Source organism: Vombatus ursinus, unplaced genomic scaffold (genome assembly GCF_900497805.2).
Source record: "Vombatus ursinus unplaced genomic scaffold, bare-nosed wombat genome assembly UNPS02007883.1, whole genome shotgun sequence".
In the NCBI taxonomy this organism is placed as follows: Eukaryota; Metazoa; Chordata; class Mammalia; order Diprotodontia; family Vombatidae; genus Vombatus; species Vombatus ursinus.
The window spans coordinates 195,773-208,930 of record NW_020947661.1 but is presented as its reverse complement, the minus strand read 5'-3'; the positions used below and the strand labels follow the sequence as shown (position 1 = coordinate 208,930).

Genomic DNA, 13,158 nt, shown 5'->3' with positions numbered 1-13,158 from the left:
TCTTTCAATATTCCCCTGCTGAGATGTCTGAACTCCTACATTGTTTGTAAGGTGAGAATTCCTGTGGCTGAGGTTAAGGTTGCTTCCCAATCCAGCTGCCACAAAGGGTTGTTGTTGGTTGTTTCAGAGGAGATAGCCTGAGGGTGTTTACACTTTACTCTGGCCAAACCTCCATCCCTGGGGTCTTTCCTCAGGTCTTCTGCAGTTGTCCCAGGAGAACCACTGCTCTGCCCCAACTCTTGTTTATATTTGCCACTCTATGTTCGCCCTGAAGTGCTATTTTGCATTCTTTGTGGAGGAAATCTGAAGAACTTGGAATTTTCTGACCTCCTCTGCCATCTTCCCAGAATTCCCCCATGGAAATCAAGATTTTTAAAAATAAATGCAACAACTACTTTACATCTAATAGGAAAAAATGAAAGATGATTTTTAAAAATTAGGAATGTGATAATTCCATTGAATTCAGCTTTCATAAGACCAGATATGGAAGAACATATTCAGTCCTGACCTCATTTTAAATAGAAAATCTGGAGAACATCTAAAGGAGGATAATCAAGCTGGTGGTCAGTTAACAAGGATTTTGAGTGCTTACAATGTGTCAGGCATTACAATATAATTTGGTATGCTAAGAAAAGCAAAAAAACTCCCTGTCATCCATGAGCTCACATTCTATTGAGGGAAACACCATGTAAATAACCAGGCACAAACAAATTACAGACAGAGTAGATGGAAGGTTATCTTAGAGAAGAAGCTACTCTTAGCTAGAGAGGAAAGGTTCCTTGCAGAATGTGGGATTTGAGTTGTCTTGAGGAAAGCGTAGAAAACTAAGCAGCAGAGGAAGGGGAACAAGGCATTTCAGAACTGTGAAACAGCCACTGTAAAGACATAGAAGATGGAATGTTATGTGTGGGGAAAGGCAGACAGTCCAGTATAGCTAGATTAGACACTGCATGGATGGGAGGAAAGTGTAAGACTAGAAAGGTAGGAAAAGAACAGGTTGTGGAGATTTTTATTTTTTTTATTCTTTATTGATATCTTTTCTTTTTCATGAATTAAATTTCTTCTAGTATCTCACCTCTCATGAAGAGTTAAAACATAGGGGAAAAAAATACAATTTTTCAGGTATATTATGCCACAAAAGTAGTCACTGATAAAAGGAAAGTCCCCACATACATCAAAATATTTGTAGCACCAATTTTATGGTGGCAAAAACTGGAAAGAAAGCAGACGCCCAGTGATTGAGTAATGGCTAAACAAAGTATGGCACATGAAGGTAATGGAATATTACTGTGATGTAAAAAATATGGCTAATACAGAAAAAGATTTACATGATCTGATACAGAGTGATTATAGCAGAGAGAATAAAATAACACACACATTGAGTATGAGAATGTAAATATAAAGAACAACCCCCATATATCAATAAAAAATGTGTTGCCAGATTCCAAAAAACTATCACAGACTCAAAGAAGAGCAATGAAAAGACATATCTCCCTACTCCTCTGCAGCAAAGGTAGGTCCACATTTGTGGAACATTGCAAGCATTTTCAGACCTTTCCAATCAACTTTTAAATTCACAACTTTAACCCATCAAAATAAATATATGCCTTTTCTAAAGCACATCCATCGGTATCATTTTATCCTAATAATTATATCGGTAGAATATTAATTCCTTATGGGCAAAGATAGTTTTATTTTTGTCCTTGAATCTCCAAAACTTATTGCAGTGTCTGAGACATGATATATACTTAATAAATACTATTTATATTAAGTTGAATTCATGAAAAAGAATGTTTCCTCCTCATCAGTCTTCTCAGGGCCCCCTTTACCTCATTGTTCCTAAGACTGTAGATCAGGGGGTTCAACATGGGGATCATTACAATGCAGAAAACAGACATCACTTTATTCTCATCTGTTGAGTAACTGGATTTAGGCATCACATAAATGAATGTAGTGGTCCCACAGAACAGAGTGACTGCTGTGAGGTGAGAGGTGCAAGTTGAGAAAGCTTTGACTCTGCCCTCAGCAGAGTTTATCTTCAGGACAGAGAAGAGAATGTATATGTAAGAGAACAGAATAAGTAACACTGTGATCACAATCACTAACCCAGTAGAGGCAGCAGGAAGAACATCAGCAAGATTATCTTCAGAGTAGGAAAGCTTCAAAAGTGGTGAATAATCACAGAAAAAATGATTGATCTTATTGGGTCCACAGAATGACCGATTCAATAAGCAGCCAGTGAAGATCCAAGCATTTACACAGCCACCTAGGTAGGATGTGATGAGTAAAAGAGTGTAGACCCTAGCAGACATGTTGGTGGAGTAGAGTAGGGGGTTACAGATAGCCATATACTGATCATAGGCCATCATAGCCAGCAGGAAGCACTCAGCTGTCCCAACGGTTGCTGTACAGAACATCTGGGCCACACAGCCTCCAGGAGGGATTATGGTTTTGTACACAAGGAAGTTCTTGAGCATAACAGGTGTGACAGATGAGGAATATGCAGAGTCCACAAAAGCCAAATGACTAAGGAAAAGGTACATTGGAGTGTGAAGTTGGGAGCTCTTTCTGATCAATATGATTATGCTAAGGTTACCAATTAATGTGACTGCATAGACACCTAAGAATATCACAAAGAGGATGACACGAAGGTTTGGATCATCTGTTAACCCCAAAATAATGAATTCAGTCACAGCAGTGCAGTTATTGCCAGACTTGTCTTGGAAAGAATGCCTAGTAGACAGAAGAAAAGGAGATTAAAATAGAATACAGAACTAAGATTTGGATATGTCAGGAAACATTCACTGGCCACCTCCTACATGCCCATCATACTCTTCTACTCCAATACTTTGCTCCTATGCACCATGGCAGAGTGACAATAAGCAAAACAGAGATAAAAAATTAATTTCCTCATAATTCTTCCCAATGAACCAATAGTATTGTAAGATTTGCCAATTTTGCCATTGTGAGAGTGTAAAAAAATTATGTAAAAGAGTGAAGAGGATAGTTGAATTCCTAATATGGAAACCTTTCTTAAAGACATGCTGAGACAATATCCAAATGCGCAAATGCTGTTCTGCCAACTATCCCTTCCAAAGAAACTGAGTCTGCTTTGTGATTCCTAAGTTCTCACAAGACCACACTCCACATCTGAAGGTGGTATCCACCTCATGCTAAATGAGTATAAGGAAAGTTTTGGTTTCCAAGATAGCACTTGTGCTCTAAAGTCACAAAAGAAAATGAATGAGGAATCTGAATTCTAAGACTTCTCATTTTACTTTGCTCCTAGAACTTGCCATGACTACAAAGGGCTATTATCAGGCTAGATATTGCCAGCCTGAAGAACTATGGGAAATTTCCCATGGGAACTTTGCTGTTTCCAGGTAAAACAATGGAATGCTGTAACCGTATCCTGTTTACCTATTGCTTCCTTCAATTGCAGAATAGCTGAGTAAACTCTAGTATAGGAAAGTAGTGGCAAATTATTGTGCCACAAGAAGTGGTGAATATGACTGCTTTGGAGTAATATGGGAACACTTTCATTAACTGATGCAGAACAAATTCAGTAAAACAATTAATGTGATGACCACAATAATCATGATAAGGGAAACGACTTTGAAAGACCTCAGAACTTTTACCAAAATAGTGACAAATTATGTCTTCAAAAGACCAATGAGGAAATATTACCTACCACTTCTTGGCAGAGAGGTGATGGACTTGAAAAGATTAAGATTGATCCTATACCATTTATTTATTGATCTATTTAAAATTAATTGGTTTTATCTTGTAACTGCTTTTGACCTGTAATTACCTAAGTCATGATTCCTTGTCTCTGAAATCATTTCAGAATTCAGCTGGCCTGTAATGGGTTAATTTTAGAAATTCACAGTACCTCCTAATCACTAATCTATTCTTGCCTCAGAGAATTTAGTTGTTTAGGGAATATATGGGAAAGCAAGGGAGTGGGACCTGAGCTCTCTATAGCATGAAGTTATCTGTCAAGGATGTCTAGTTTCCTGTCCAAAAGTTTGGGCCACTATCTTGCACTTGTACCCATATAATGAGCATTTCTTATTCTCATGAGAAAATAAGAATAGTTATTGCTAGACCTAATTGCCAACCTTCCAACCAATCATGTTGTTCCCTGCACCTCTACTCTGTAACCAATCACGTGGTCCTTAAGCCTATGACATCATCTACCCTATTCAGATTTTTGTTTTATATTTCCCAAAAATTTATAAAGGAGAAATATCCTCTTGCTCAGGGACTTGGACATTAATTGAGGTGATCCACTGATCAATTTACTGATAGGCAACATGCCCCTGCTAATAAATATCATCTTGCTCAGAGAGTTATCTCCATTTCAAACATGACAGACCAGAGGTACAGAATGATATAAGCATTCTATGACATGGCTGAACTGTTGATTTCTATTCCTTGACTATCACTTACAAGGGCGGCTTCCACTGTGAGTGGGGAGAGATAGCTGAGTGGATAGTGATAGACATGGCAGAGGAAAAGAGTAACAATAAAACATTTTCAGAATGCAAAAAAAAAAAACCAAAAAGGTAGTATAATTTTATTAATATATGTGTTATATTTCTTTTAAAGACCAAACTGTCTTCAAATGTTTTCATTTGCTCATCTTTGTTAAGTTCCAAATGTAAGAAATTGTCTTAAATATTACTTTTTCCTGAAATGTTCTTATTACTCCCAACTCTAAGCTCACTTTTCTTCTGAATCCAATAAGAAAGATAGAAAATATTGAGATACTATTCAGCTGAGGAAGAAACATTATATCAGTCATTTATGGGTCTATCATCCACCTCTTTCTCTATGACTGACCACAAGAAAAAATATCTTAACTAATCAAAAATTTGTAGAGTGTTGTGTGAATTTTTCAACTCCTCCTACTTCACCCTTCCCTCTCAAGAGAGGACTTGGAATCCAACTTTTCCAACAAAAGAAAGACTATCCCTATGAGATTCCCTTTCTTTTCTTTTCTACAGTTCAAAACTCTTCTGTTATCACCCCCTATTATCATTGCAACAATCTCTGAGAAAGAGATAGTCCTTCTACTATACAGGGCCAATTCCTCTAATTGTTACATTAATTCCATCTCTCTTATTTCAATGCTAAGCTTTCCCCATTGAAAAACTCCCTTTTAATTTTTAATCTTTTTATCTATGGACTTTCCCCTTTTTCCTAAAAATTGGCTCAGATCTGCCCAATCCTGTAAAATTTTCTATTTCTGGACATCTTTTCAAGTTATCATACTATACCTCCTCCCTTTTCCAATAACCTCTCAGGAAAAAATTTAATCTTGTTTAATCCACTTCCTTTCCTCCTCACATGTTAACCCATTATAGTCTTGTTTCTGATCCAATCACTCCACAGGAAATATTCTCTACAAAGTTACCAATAATTTATTAATTGGAAAATGATAATATTTTCATAATCTTAATTTAAATACCTAGGGGGTAGGGATTGTTGCAGACTTTGTATTTGTGTCATTAGCACCTAGGGAAGTATCTGAAAAATAGTTGATGCTAAATAAATACTGATTTATTGATTGATTCTTGGCCTCTACCAAGTGCATAACTCCTCATGAGTTTTCACGACACTCTGATCCTAGTACTATTGTATCTGTCTTACATTTCCTCCTCAGCCTCCTTTGCCAGATCATAATCCCTGTGCAGTCTCCTAACCTTACAAGTGCCTCTGCTTCTGTTCTAGACCATTTCCTCTTTTTTATATCTTTTAAATGAGCTCATTAGGTTCAATTACCATTAACTTCTCTATTCAGATGAATCCCAAGTCTATATATCCACCACTGAATTCCAATCCATAGACCACCAATATTTGGACATTTATATACAGACATCTCAAAGGCATTTCAAATTCAACAAGTTCAGAAGAGAATTTATATTAATGTCAACATTCAATTTAAAAAATATTTCCATAATTTTCTTTCTGTTCAGAGCCTCACTATTCTTCTACATGCCCTAGTTTGCAATGCTGGAATTAATCTCTACTCTTCTCTCTATCTTGCCTTACCCAACCAGTCAGTTGCCAAATCTTACCACTTCTACATATATCTCTATTCACTTGGACTATTGCAAAAGACTCTTAATTAAAAGTCCAGTCTCAATGTCCTCTAAACTATCTTCTAAAAACCTACAAAAATGTTCTTCCTCAAACATATGACTGATCATATCACTTGCTTACTAAATCCTTAAACAGATATCTTATTGACTTGAGGACAAATAATAATTCCTAAGCTTGATATTTATACTCCTATGCCACGTTATCCAGTAGGATAGGACAGGACACTCTGAATAGTGTGCACATCAAAATTTTAGTTGAATGGAAGACAACAATGTATTTTGAAAACCTCAGGTCTCATTCGTGTTGGTATCATAATAAAAATAATCACATAACAGAAATATTAATATCTCAATAGGAAAATTTTAATTTCACAAATTACTTTTGTCCCACAATTTTTAGAAGAATATATTGTTATGCTAATTTTACAGATGAGGTAACTAAGGGTCACAGAGGTGCAGTCACTTAAACACAATCACAATCAGAGCCAGTAAGACTCAGATGTGGGACTCAAACCCACAATTGAAGCCACTTCTCCTTGCTTCAAGTTCAGTTCTCTTTCCATTACATCAACCAACAAATATATCAGTGAAATTCCTCACTTAAAGCTTCAATTTGAGAAGTGGAGGGAAAGTAATAAATAAAATAAATCTATACACAAAAGTTTTTACCTAAGTATTCCTTACCTAACTATGTTTGATGATATTCTTACTGTTTATAGTGATGTTTCAGGATATATATCACCTATGAGAGATTAGAATTTTATTTACTAACATTCTATAACAAGGCTCAATGCATATACTTCACTTCTTAATCTTTAACATTATATGGCCCCATAAGGGACCAGAAACAAGAAGACCAAAATCAGGAATGAATCTTACTCATGGGGGGGGAGAGAGAGAGAGAGAGAGAGAGAGAGAGAGAGAGAGAGAAAGAGAGAGAGAGATGCATTAAAGCCCAATGCAAAACTGAAATCAACATAAAGTTTGACATGTCAAGAAGAATACACAGGCTTCCCTGAAATGAGCTACAAATCAGATAATCAGATCTAAGAATTTTTATACTAATACCAAGAATAGCAGTGATATCTATTGATACAACTAGTTGATTACATTAGGCTCCATTTATTATCTTTGCATAGTAGCACCATATTTATGTTGGGTTTCATAACATTTGGGAGATAACCCCTTGAGTACCTTAGCACCAAATGTAGCCACCATCACTAAAATGCCTTTTGAAATCCATTGGGATTGAGAAAATTACAAACACACCAGTGAGTTGTGTGAGAAATCCTCTAAATTCTCAGGAGGCTTCATCATTTTTATTTATGTTTGTACTGTATTTTTAAAAAGTAAAAATAAAATAAAACAAGATTGGATAGCACCATAGCCAAAGTAGTATGATCTGCCATGGAAGTTCTCAAAAATTGTTCTAAGATCAACATGTGGCAATTGTGGTTGTGACAGTGTTCACTAACTATGAAATTTGGTCCCGATCAAATTATCAGATTCATTTTGGTCAGGCCATAAGACACACTGATTACACATATACAAAATTGAAGTCGAAAGACCAACTATGAAAGTCAGCTTACTACAAATCACAGATCCTAGAACAAAGGCACTATTTATAGTGAAGACAATTATCCATGTGTAAAGGCAGTACTGACAATCTTTTCAATCCTGATAAACTTTTGCTGGAATGTAAGAACATATATAATATATGACACAAAAATTTTCCATAAGACATTTGACATGTGCTGTGAGTCAGCAGAGGGCCAGGAAATCCCATAATGCTCTCTATATCTTGCTTGGTCATAAATTATTTACTTATCCATATATCTGAGAAGAAAACTATTCCATGCCTCACTGAACTTACTCATAATATCACCATTTATGTCTTACAGGGATCTCTTTGCTAGCACTGGGGGCACGACTCTGTTGCTTTGCTAATACTTGGATCTGGGTCACAGTCTTGGGTTGCAGTCTCAGGGCAAGGAGGAGCAATAGCACAGCAAGGCTTATGGCCACACTGTAGCAGGGATCTTTGTCACAGTTCCAAGGCAGAAAAGAGTGTTTGTGGTCACTCACAGACCAGAGCTTAGGTCTTGAAAGTAGTAAACACCTCTACTTAGATCATACCACCTAGGAAAAAATGAAAACTTACAGGTCCCTAGAAGTACCTCTGAAAAGAGCAGCACAAAATCTCTGAAGCTTGGAATGGTGCTTCCTCCACCCTGGAAGGAGAGCCCTACTTTATCAAAGAGTTAAAACTCAAAAATGAGCACACAACAGAACAAACTCTGACCATAGAAAACTACTATGGTGATAAGAAAGCTCAAAACACACACTAAGAAGAAGACAACAAAGTCAAAGCTCTTACACCCAAAGCCTCCAAGGAAAATATGAATTGGTCTCAGGTCATAGAAGAGCTCAAAAAGGATTTTTAAAATCCTAAAGGGAAGTAGAGAAAAAATTGGGAAGAGAAATAAGAGTAATGAAAGAAAATCATGACAAAAGAGGCAATACCTTGGTAAAGGAGGCACAAAAAATACTGAAGAAAATAACACCTTAAAAAAAACTTAATTGACTGATTGGTAAAAGAAGTATAAAAACCCAAATGAGGAGAAAAATGCCCTGAAAAGTAGAATTGGCCAAATGGAAAAAGATTTTTAAAAATTCACTGAAGAAAAGAAAATCTTAAAAAGGAGAATGGGCCAAATGTAAAAGGGGGCACAAAAACTCACTGAAGCAAATAATTCCTTAAAAATTAGAATTAAGCAAGTAGAAGCTAGTGACTTTATGAGACATCAAGATACAATAAAACAAAACCAAAAGAAGAAAAAACAGAAGATAATGTTAAATATCTCACTGGAAAAACAACTGATCTGGAAAATAGATCCAGGAGAGATCATTTAAGAATTATTGGACTACCTGAAAGCCATGATCAAAAAGAAAAAAAAAACAAGGCACTTGGACAGTACCTTTAACAAAATTATCAAGGAAAACTGCCCTGATGTTCTAGAATCAGAGGGGAAAATCAAAATTGAAAGAATCCACTAATCACCTCCAGAAACCAATCCCAAAATGAAAACTCTCAGAAATATTATCACCAAATTCCAGAGCTCCCAGGTCAAGGAGAAAATATTGCAAGCAGACAGAAAGAAACAATTCAAGTGTCATGGAGCCACTGTCAGGAAAAGATAAGATTCAGCAGCTTCTACATTAAAGCATCAGATGGCTTGAAATGTGACATTCTGGAGAGCAAAGGAGCTAAGATTACAACCAAGAATCACCTACCTAGCAAAACTGAGTATAATCCTTAAGGGCAAAAAATGGATATTCAATGAAATAGAGAACTTTCAAGCATTCCTTATGAAAATACCAGAGCTAACTAGAAAATTTGACTTTCAAATATAAGACTCAAGAGAAGCATAAAAAGGTAAACAGGAAGGGGAAAATCATAAAAGAATTAATAAGGTTAACCAGTTCACATTCCTGCCAGTTATTTTCCCTAGTTTTCCTGAAGATAGTTCACATTCCACTTTCTGCACAAAGTGGTTCCAATTTAACAGTGGCTCTCTCTCTCTAAGATCACAATTCATCTACTCTGTCTATAATTTATATGCACCTAGTTGTTTACATGATGTCTCTAAATGGAAGGTGAGATCCTGGAAGGCAGGGATTTTTTTTGCTTTTTTTTTGTATTCCAAGTTATAGCATAGAGCTGGCACCTAGTAAGCCCTTAAAATCCTTGTTGACTGCTGAACAACTTGGTTATCCTCCTTTGGATGATTTCCAGATTTTCAATGTTTTCTTAAAATGAAGAGGTCAGAACTGAAAATATCATTCCACATCTGGTCTTATTAAGGGAGAATCCAGTTGAACTATCACCCTCCTAATTTTTAAATAATCTTTTATTTTTCCAATTGTAGATTAAAAAATTTTTTAGCATTTGTATTAATTTTTTCCTCAAATTAACTGGCAGAGGTTGGCAAGCAAACCTTTTCAGGTCTGTGAGAAAGTCAGTGTAAAGACACAGAAGATGGAGTGTCATGTGTGGAGAAAAGTAAATAGTTCAGTACAGCTAGATCTTACATTGAATGGATAGACATAAAATGTAAGACTGAAAATGTAGGAAGGAGCAAGGTTGTGGAGATTGTTATTTTTTTAATGATTATTAGTATTTTATTGTTTTTATATAATCTAAATTTTCTCTAGCATCTCTCCCACCTCATCCCTCACAAAGAGTTATCCCAAAGAAAAATGAATATTTTACAAGTATATTATGCCATAAAGGTAGTCATCAATAAAAAGAAATTTCCTGCATAGACCTAAGTATTTATAGCACCACTTTTGTGGTAACAAAGAACTGGAAACAAAGTAGATGTCCCATGATTGAGGAATGGCTAAACAAATTTTCTCATATGAACATAATGAACTCTTACTGTGCAGTAAAAAAAATGTGAATAATATAGAAGCATAGAAATTATTTACATCATCTGATATAGTGATGATAGCAGAACCAAGAAAATAACACACACAATGAATTTTGTTGTTGATCAGTCATTTCAGTCATATATGACACTTTATGAACCCATTTGGGTTTTTCTTAGAAAGATACTGGAATAATTTGACATTTCCTTCTCCAGCTCATTTTATAGATGAGGAACTGAGGCAAAGAGGGTTAAAGTTACTTGCCTTTCCAAAACCCATTACTTGGTATCTATTAATCATTACCATTATATCAAGAGAATATTAGATCCTTAAAGTAAGAGAACGTTTCATTTCTGTCCTTGCATCCATGAAAACATACATAGTGCTTGAGACACCATATGTACTTATTGTGTACATGTTGTATTGAGTTAAATTCATGAAAAAAGATGTTTCCTACCCATATATTTCTTCAGGGCCCATTTTACTTCATTGTTCCTTAGACTGTAGATCAGGGGGTTCAACATGGGGATCATTACAGCATAGAAAACAGACACCACTTTATTCTCAGCTGTTGAGTAACTGGATTTAGGCATCACATAAATGAATGTAAAGGTCCCATAGAACAGAATGACTGCTGTGAAGTGGGAGGTGCAAGTTGAGAAAGCTTTGGATCTCCCCACAGTGGACCTTATCTTCAGGACAGAGAAGAGGATATATACATAAGAGATTAGGATAATCAGCACTGTGATTATAATTATTGTCCCAGCAGAGACAGCAGGAAGAATTTCAGAAAGATCGTCTTGGGAGTTGGAAAGCTTCAGAAGTGATGAATAATCACAGAAAAAGTGATTGATCTTATTGGGTCCACAGAAGGACAGATTCAATAAACAACCAGTAGAGATCCAAGAATTTACACAACCACCCAGATAGGATGTGAAGAATAGCAGAGTACAGACCCTGGTAGACATATGGATGGAGTAGAGTAAGGGGCTACAAATGGCCACATACTGATCATAGGCTATCACAGCTAGCAAAAAGCACTCAGCTGTCCCAAAGGTGGTTGCAAAACAAAACTGGGCCACACAGCCTCCCAGAGAAATTGAAGTCTTGTCCATAAGGAAATTGATAAACATGAGAGGTGTGACAGATGAACAATAACCAATATCCACAAAAGCTAAGTGGCTCAGGAAAAGGTACATTGGAGTGTGAAGCTGGGAGCTATTTCTAATCAATATTATGATGCAAAGGTTAACAAATAAGGTGATGGTATAGACACCCAGAAATATCACAAAGAGGATGACATGAAGGGTTAGATCATCTGTTAATGCCAAAATAATGAATTCAGTCACAGCAGAGCAATTATTGCCAGACATCTGCCTTGGAAAGAGTGCCTGTTAGAAGAAAAGAATAAAGTAGAATATTAAGATTAGAATCAGGATTAAGATTTTGATGTCTCTATTGATGTATGGAAGAAACATTAATTGACCACCTCCTACGTATCCATTCTACAAAAATGAACTTCCTAAAGCACATGGCTGATCATATCACTTGCTTACTCAATCTTTAAACAAATATCTTACTAAGGTGAGGACAAAATAATAATCCCTCAACTTGATATTTATACTTCAATGTCATGTTAATCTAGTCTTGCTCTTCAGATTTATTTCACTTTATTCTCAAGCATGCCTAGACTCCAGCCTAACTTGGCTAGTGCCTGTACTCCATACCCAGAATTCTATCCCCATCTCTGTCCCTCTGCACAGGCCATCCTCCGTGCTCCAAATTCCCTAGCTCATCTCTGCTTCTTAAAAGTTCAAGTTTCCTTTGTGTCTCAGCTAGTGGTCCACCACTTACAGGAAGCCTAGTTTCTAAAACTCTATGCCACCATAATTTATCTTGTATTTACTTATCTCTGTAAACATTTCATCCCTTCCTCTCTAGTAGAATGTAAACTCCCTGACATTAAGGACTATTTTGTATTTTATTCTTTTTTATTCTTTTATTACCCAGTGGATAGGATAGGACACCCTGCATAGTGTGTACATCAAAATATTAGTTGAATGGAAGGCAACAATGCATTTTCAAAAACCTCAAGCCTCATTCATATTGGCATCACAATCACAATCAGAGCCAATAAGACTCAGATGTGGGACTCAAACTCAATTCTCTTGACTTCAAGTCCATTTCTCTTTCCATTACATCAACCAATAAATATATCAGTGAAATTTCTCACCCAAAGCTTCAATCTGAGAAGTGGAGGGAAAGTAATAAAATAAAACAAGTTTAGTCATGTGTACACAAAGATTTCTCCTAAGTTTTCCTTAACTAACTATGTTTGATTATGTACTTACTGTTTGTAGTGATGTTTCAGGGTATATGATATCACCTATGAGAGATCAGAATTTTATTTACTAACATTCTATAACAACCCTTAATGGATATACTTCATTTCTAAATCTTTAACATTATATGGTCCTATAAGGGACCAGAAACAAGAAGACCAAAATCAGGAATGAATCTTACTCATTGGGGGGGTTGGAGAGGGAGACAGGGAGAGAGAAAGAGAGAGAGAGAGAGAAAGAGAGAGAGAGAGAGAGAGAGAGAGGAAGAGAGAGATGAA

At 36.1% G+C, this 13,158-nt stretch overlaps 2 protein-coding genes across 2 annotated transcripts; both read right to left on the bottom strand.

Moving 5' to 3' along the window:
• Window positions 1-1,778: 1,778 nt before the first annotated feature.
• On the bottom strand, window positions 1,779-4,508 carry LOC114034077 (olfactory receptor 508-like). The gene is made up of 2 exons (XM_027849684.1): window positions 4,453-4,508; window positions 1,779-2,733 (listed from the first exon to the last, which is right to left on the bottom strand). The coding sequence occupies exons 1-2, from the start codon at window positions 4,506-4,508 to the stop codon at window positions 1,779-1,781; spliced, it is 1,011 nt and encodes a 336-aa protein (XP_027705485.1).
• Window positions 4,509-10,972: 6,464 nt separating this feature from the next.
• Window positions 10,973-11,911, bottom strand: LOC114034084 (olfactory receptor 480-like). The gene has a single exon (XM_027849688.1). It carries the CDS (start codon window positions 11,909-11,911, stop codon window positions 10,973-10,975), a length of 939 nt encoding a protein of 312 aa, XP_027705489.1.
• Between the last annotated feature and the right edge of the window lie 1,247 nt (window positions 11,912-13,158).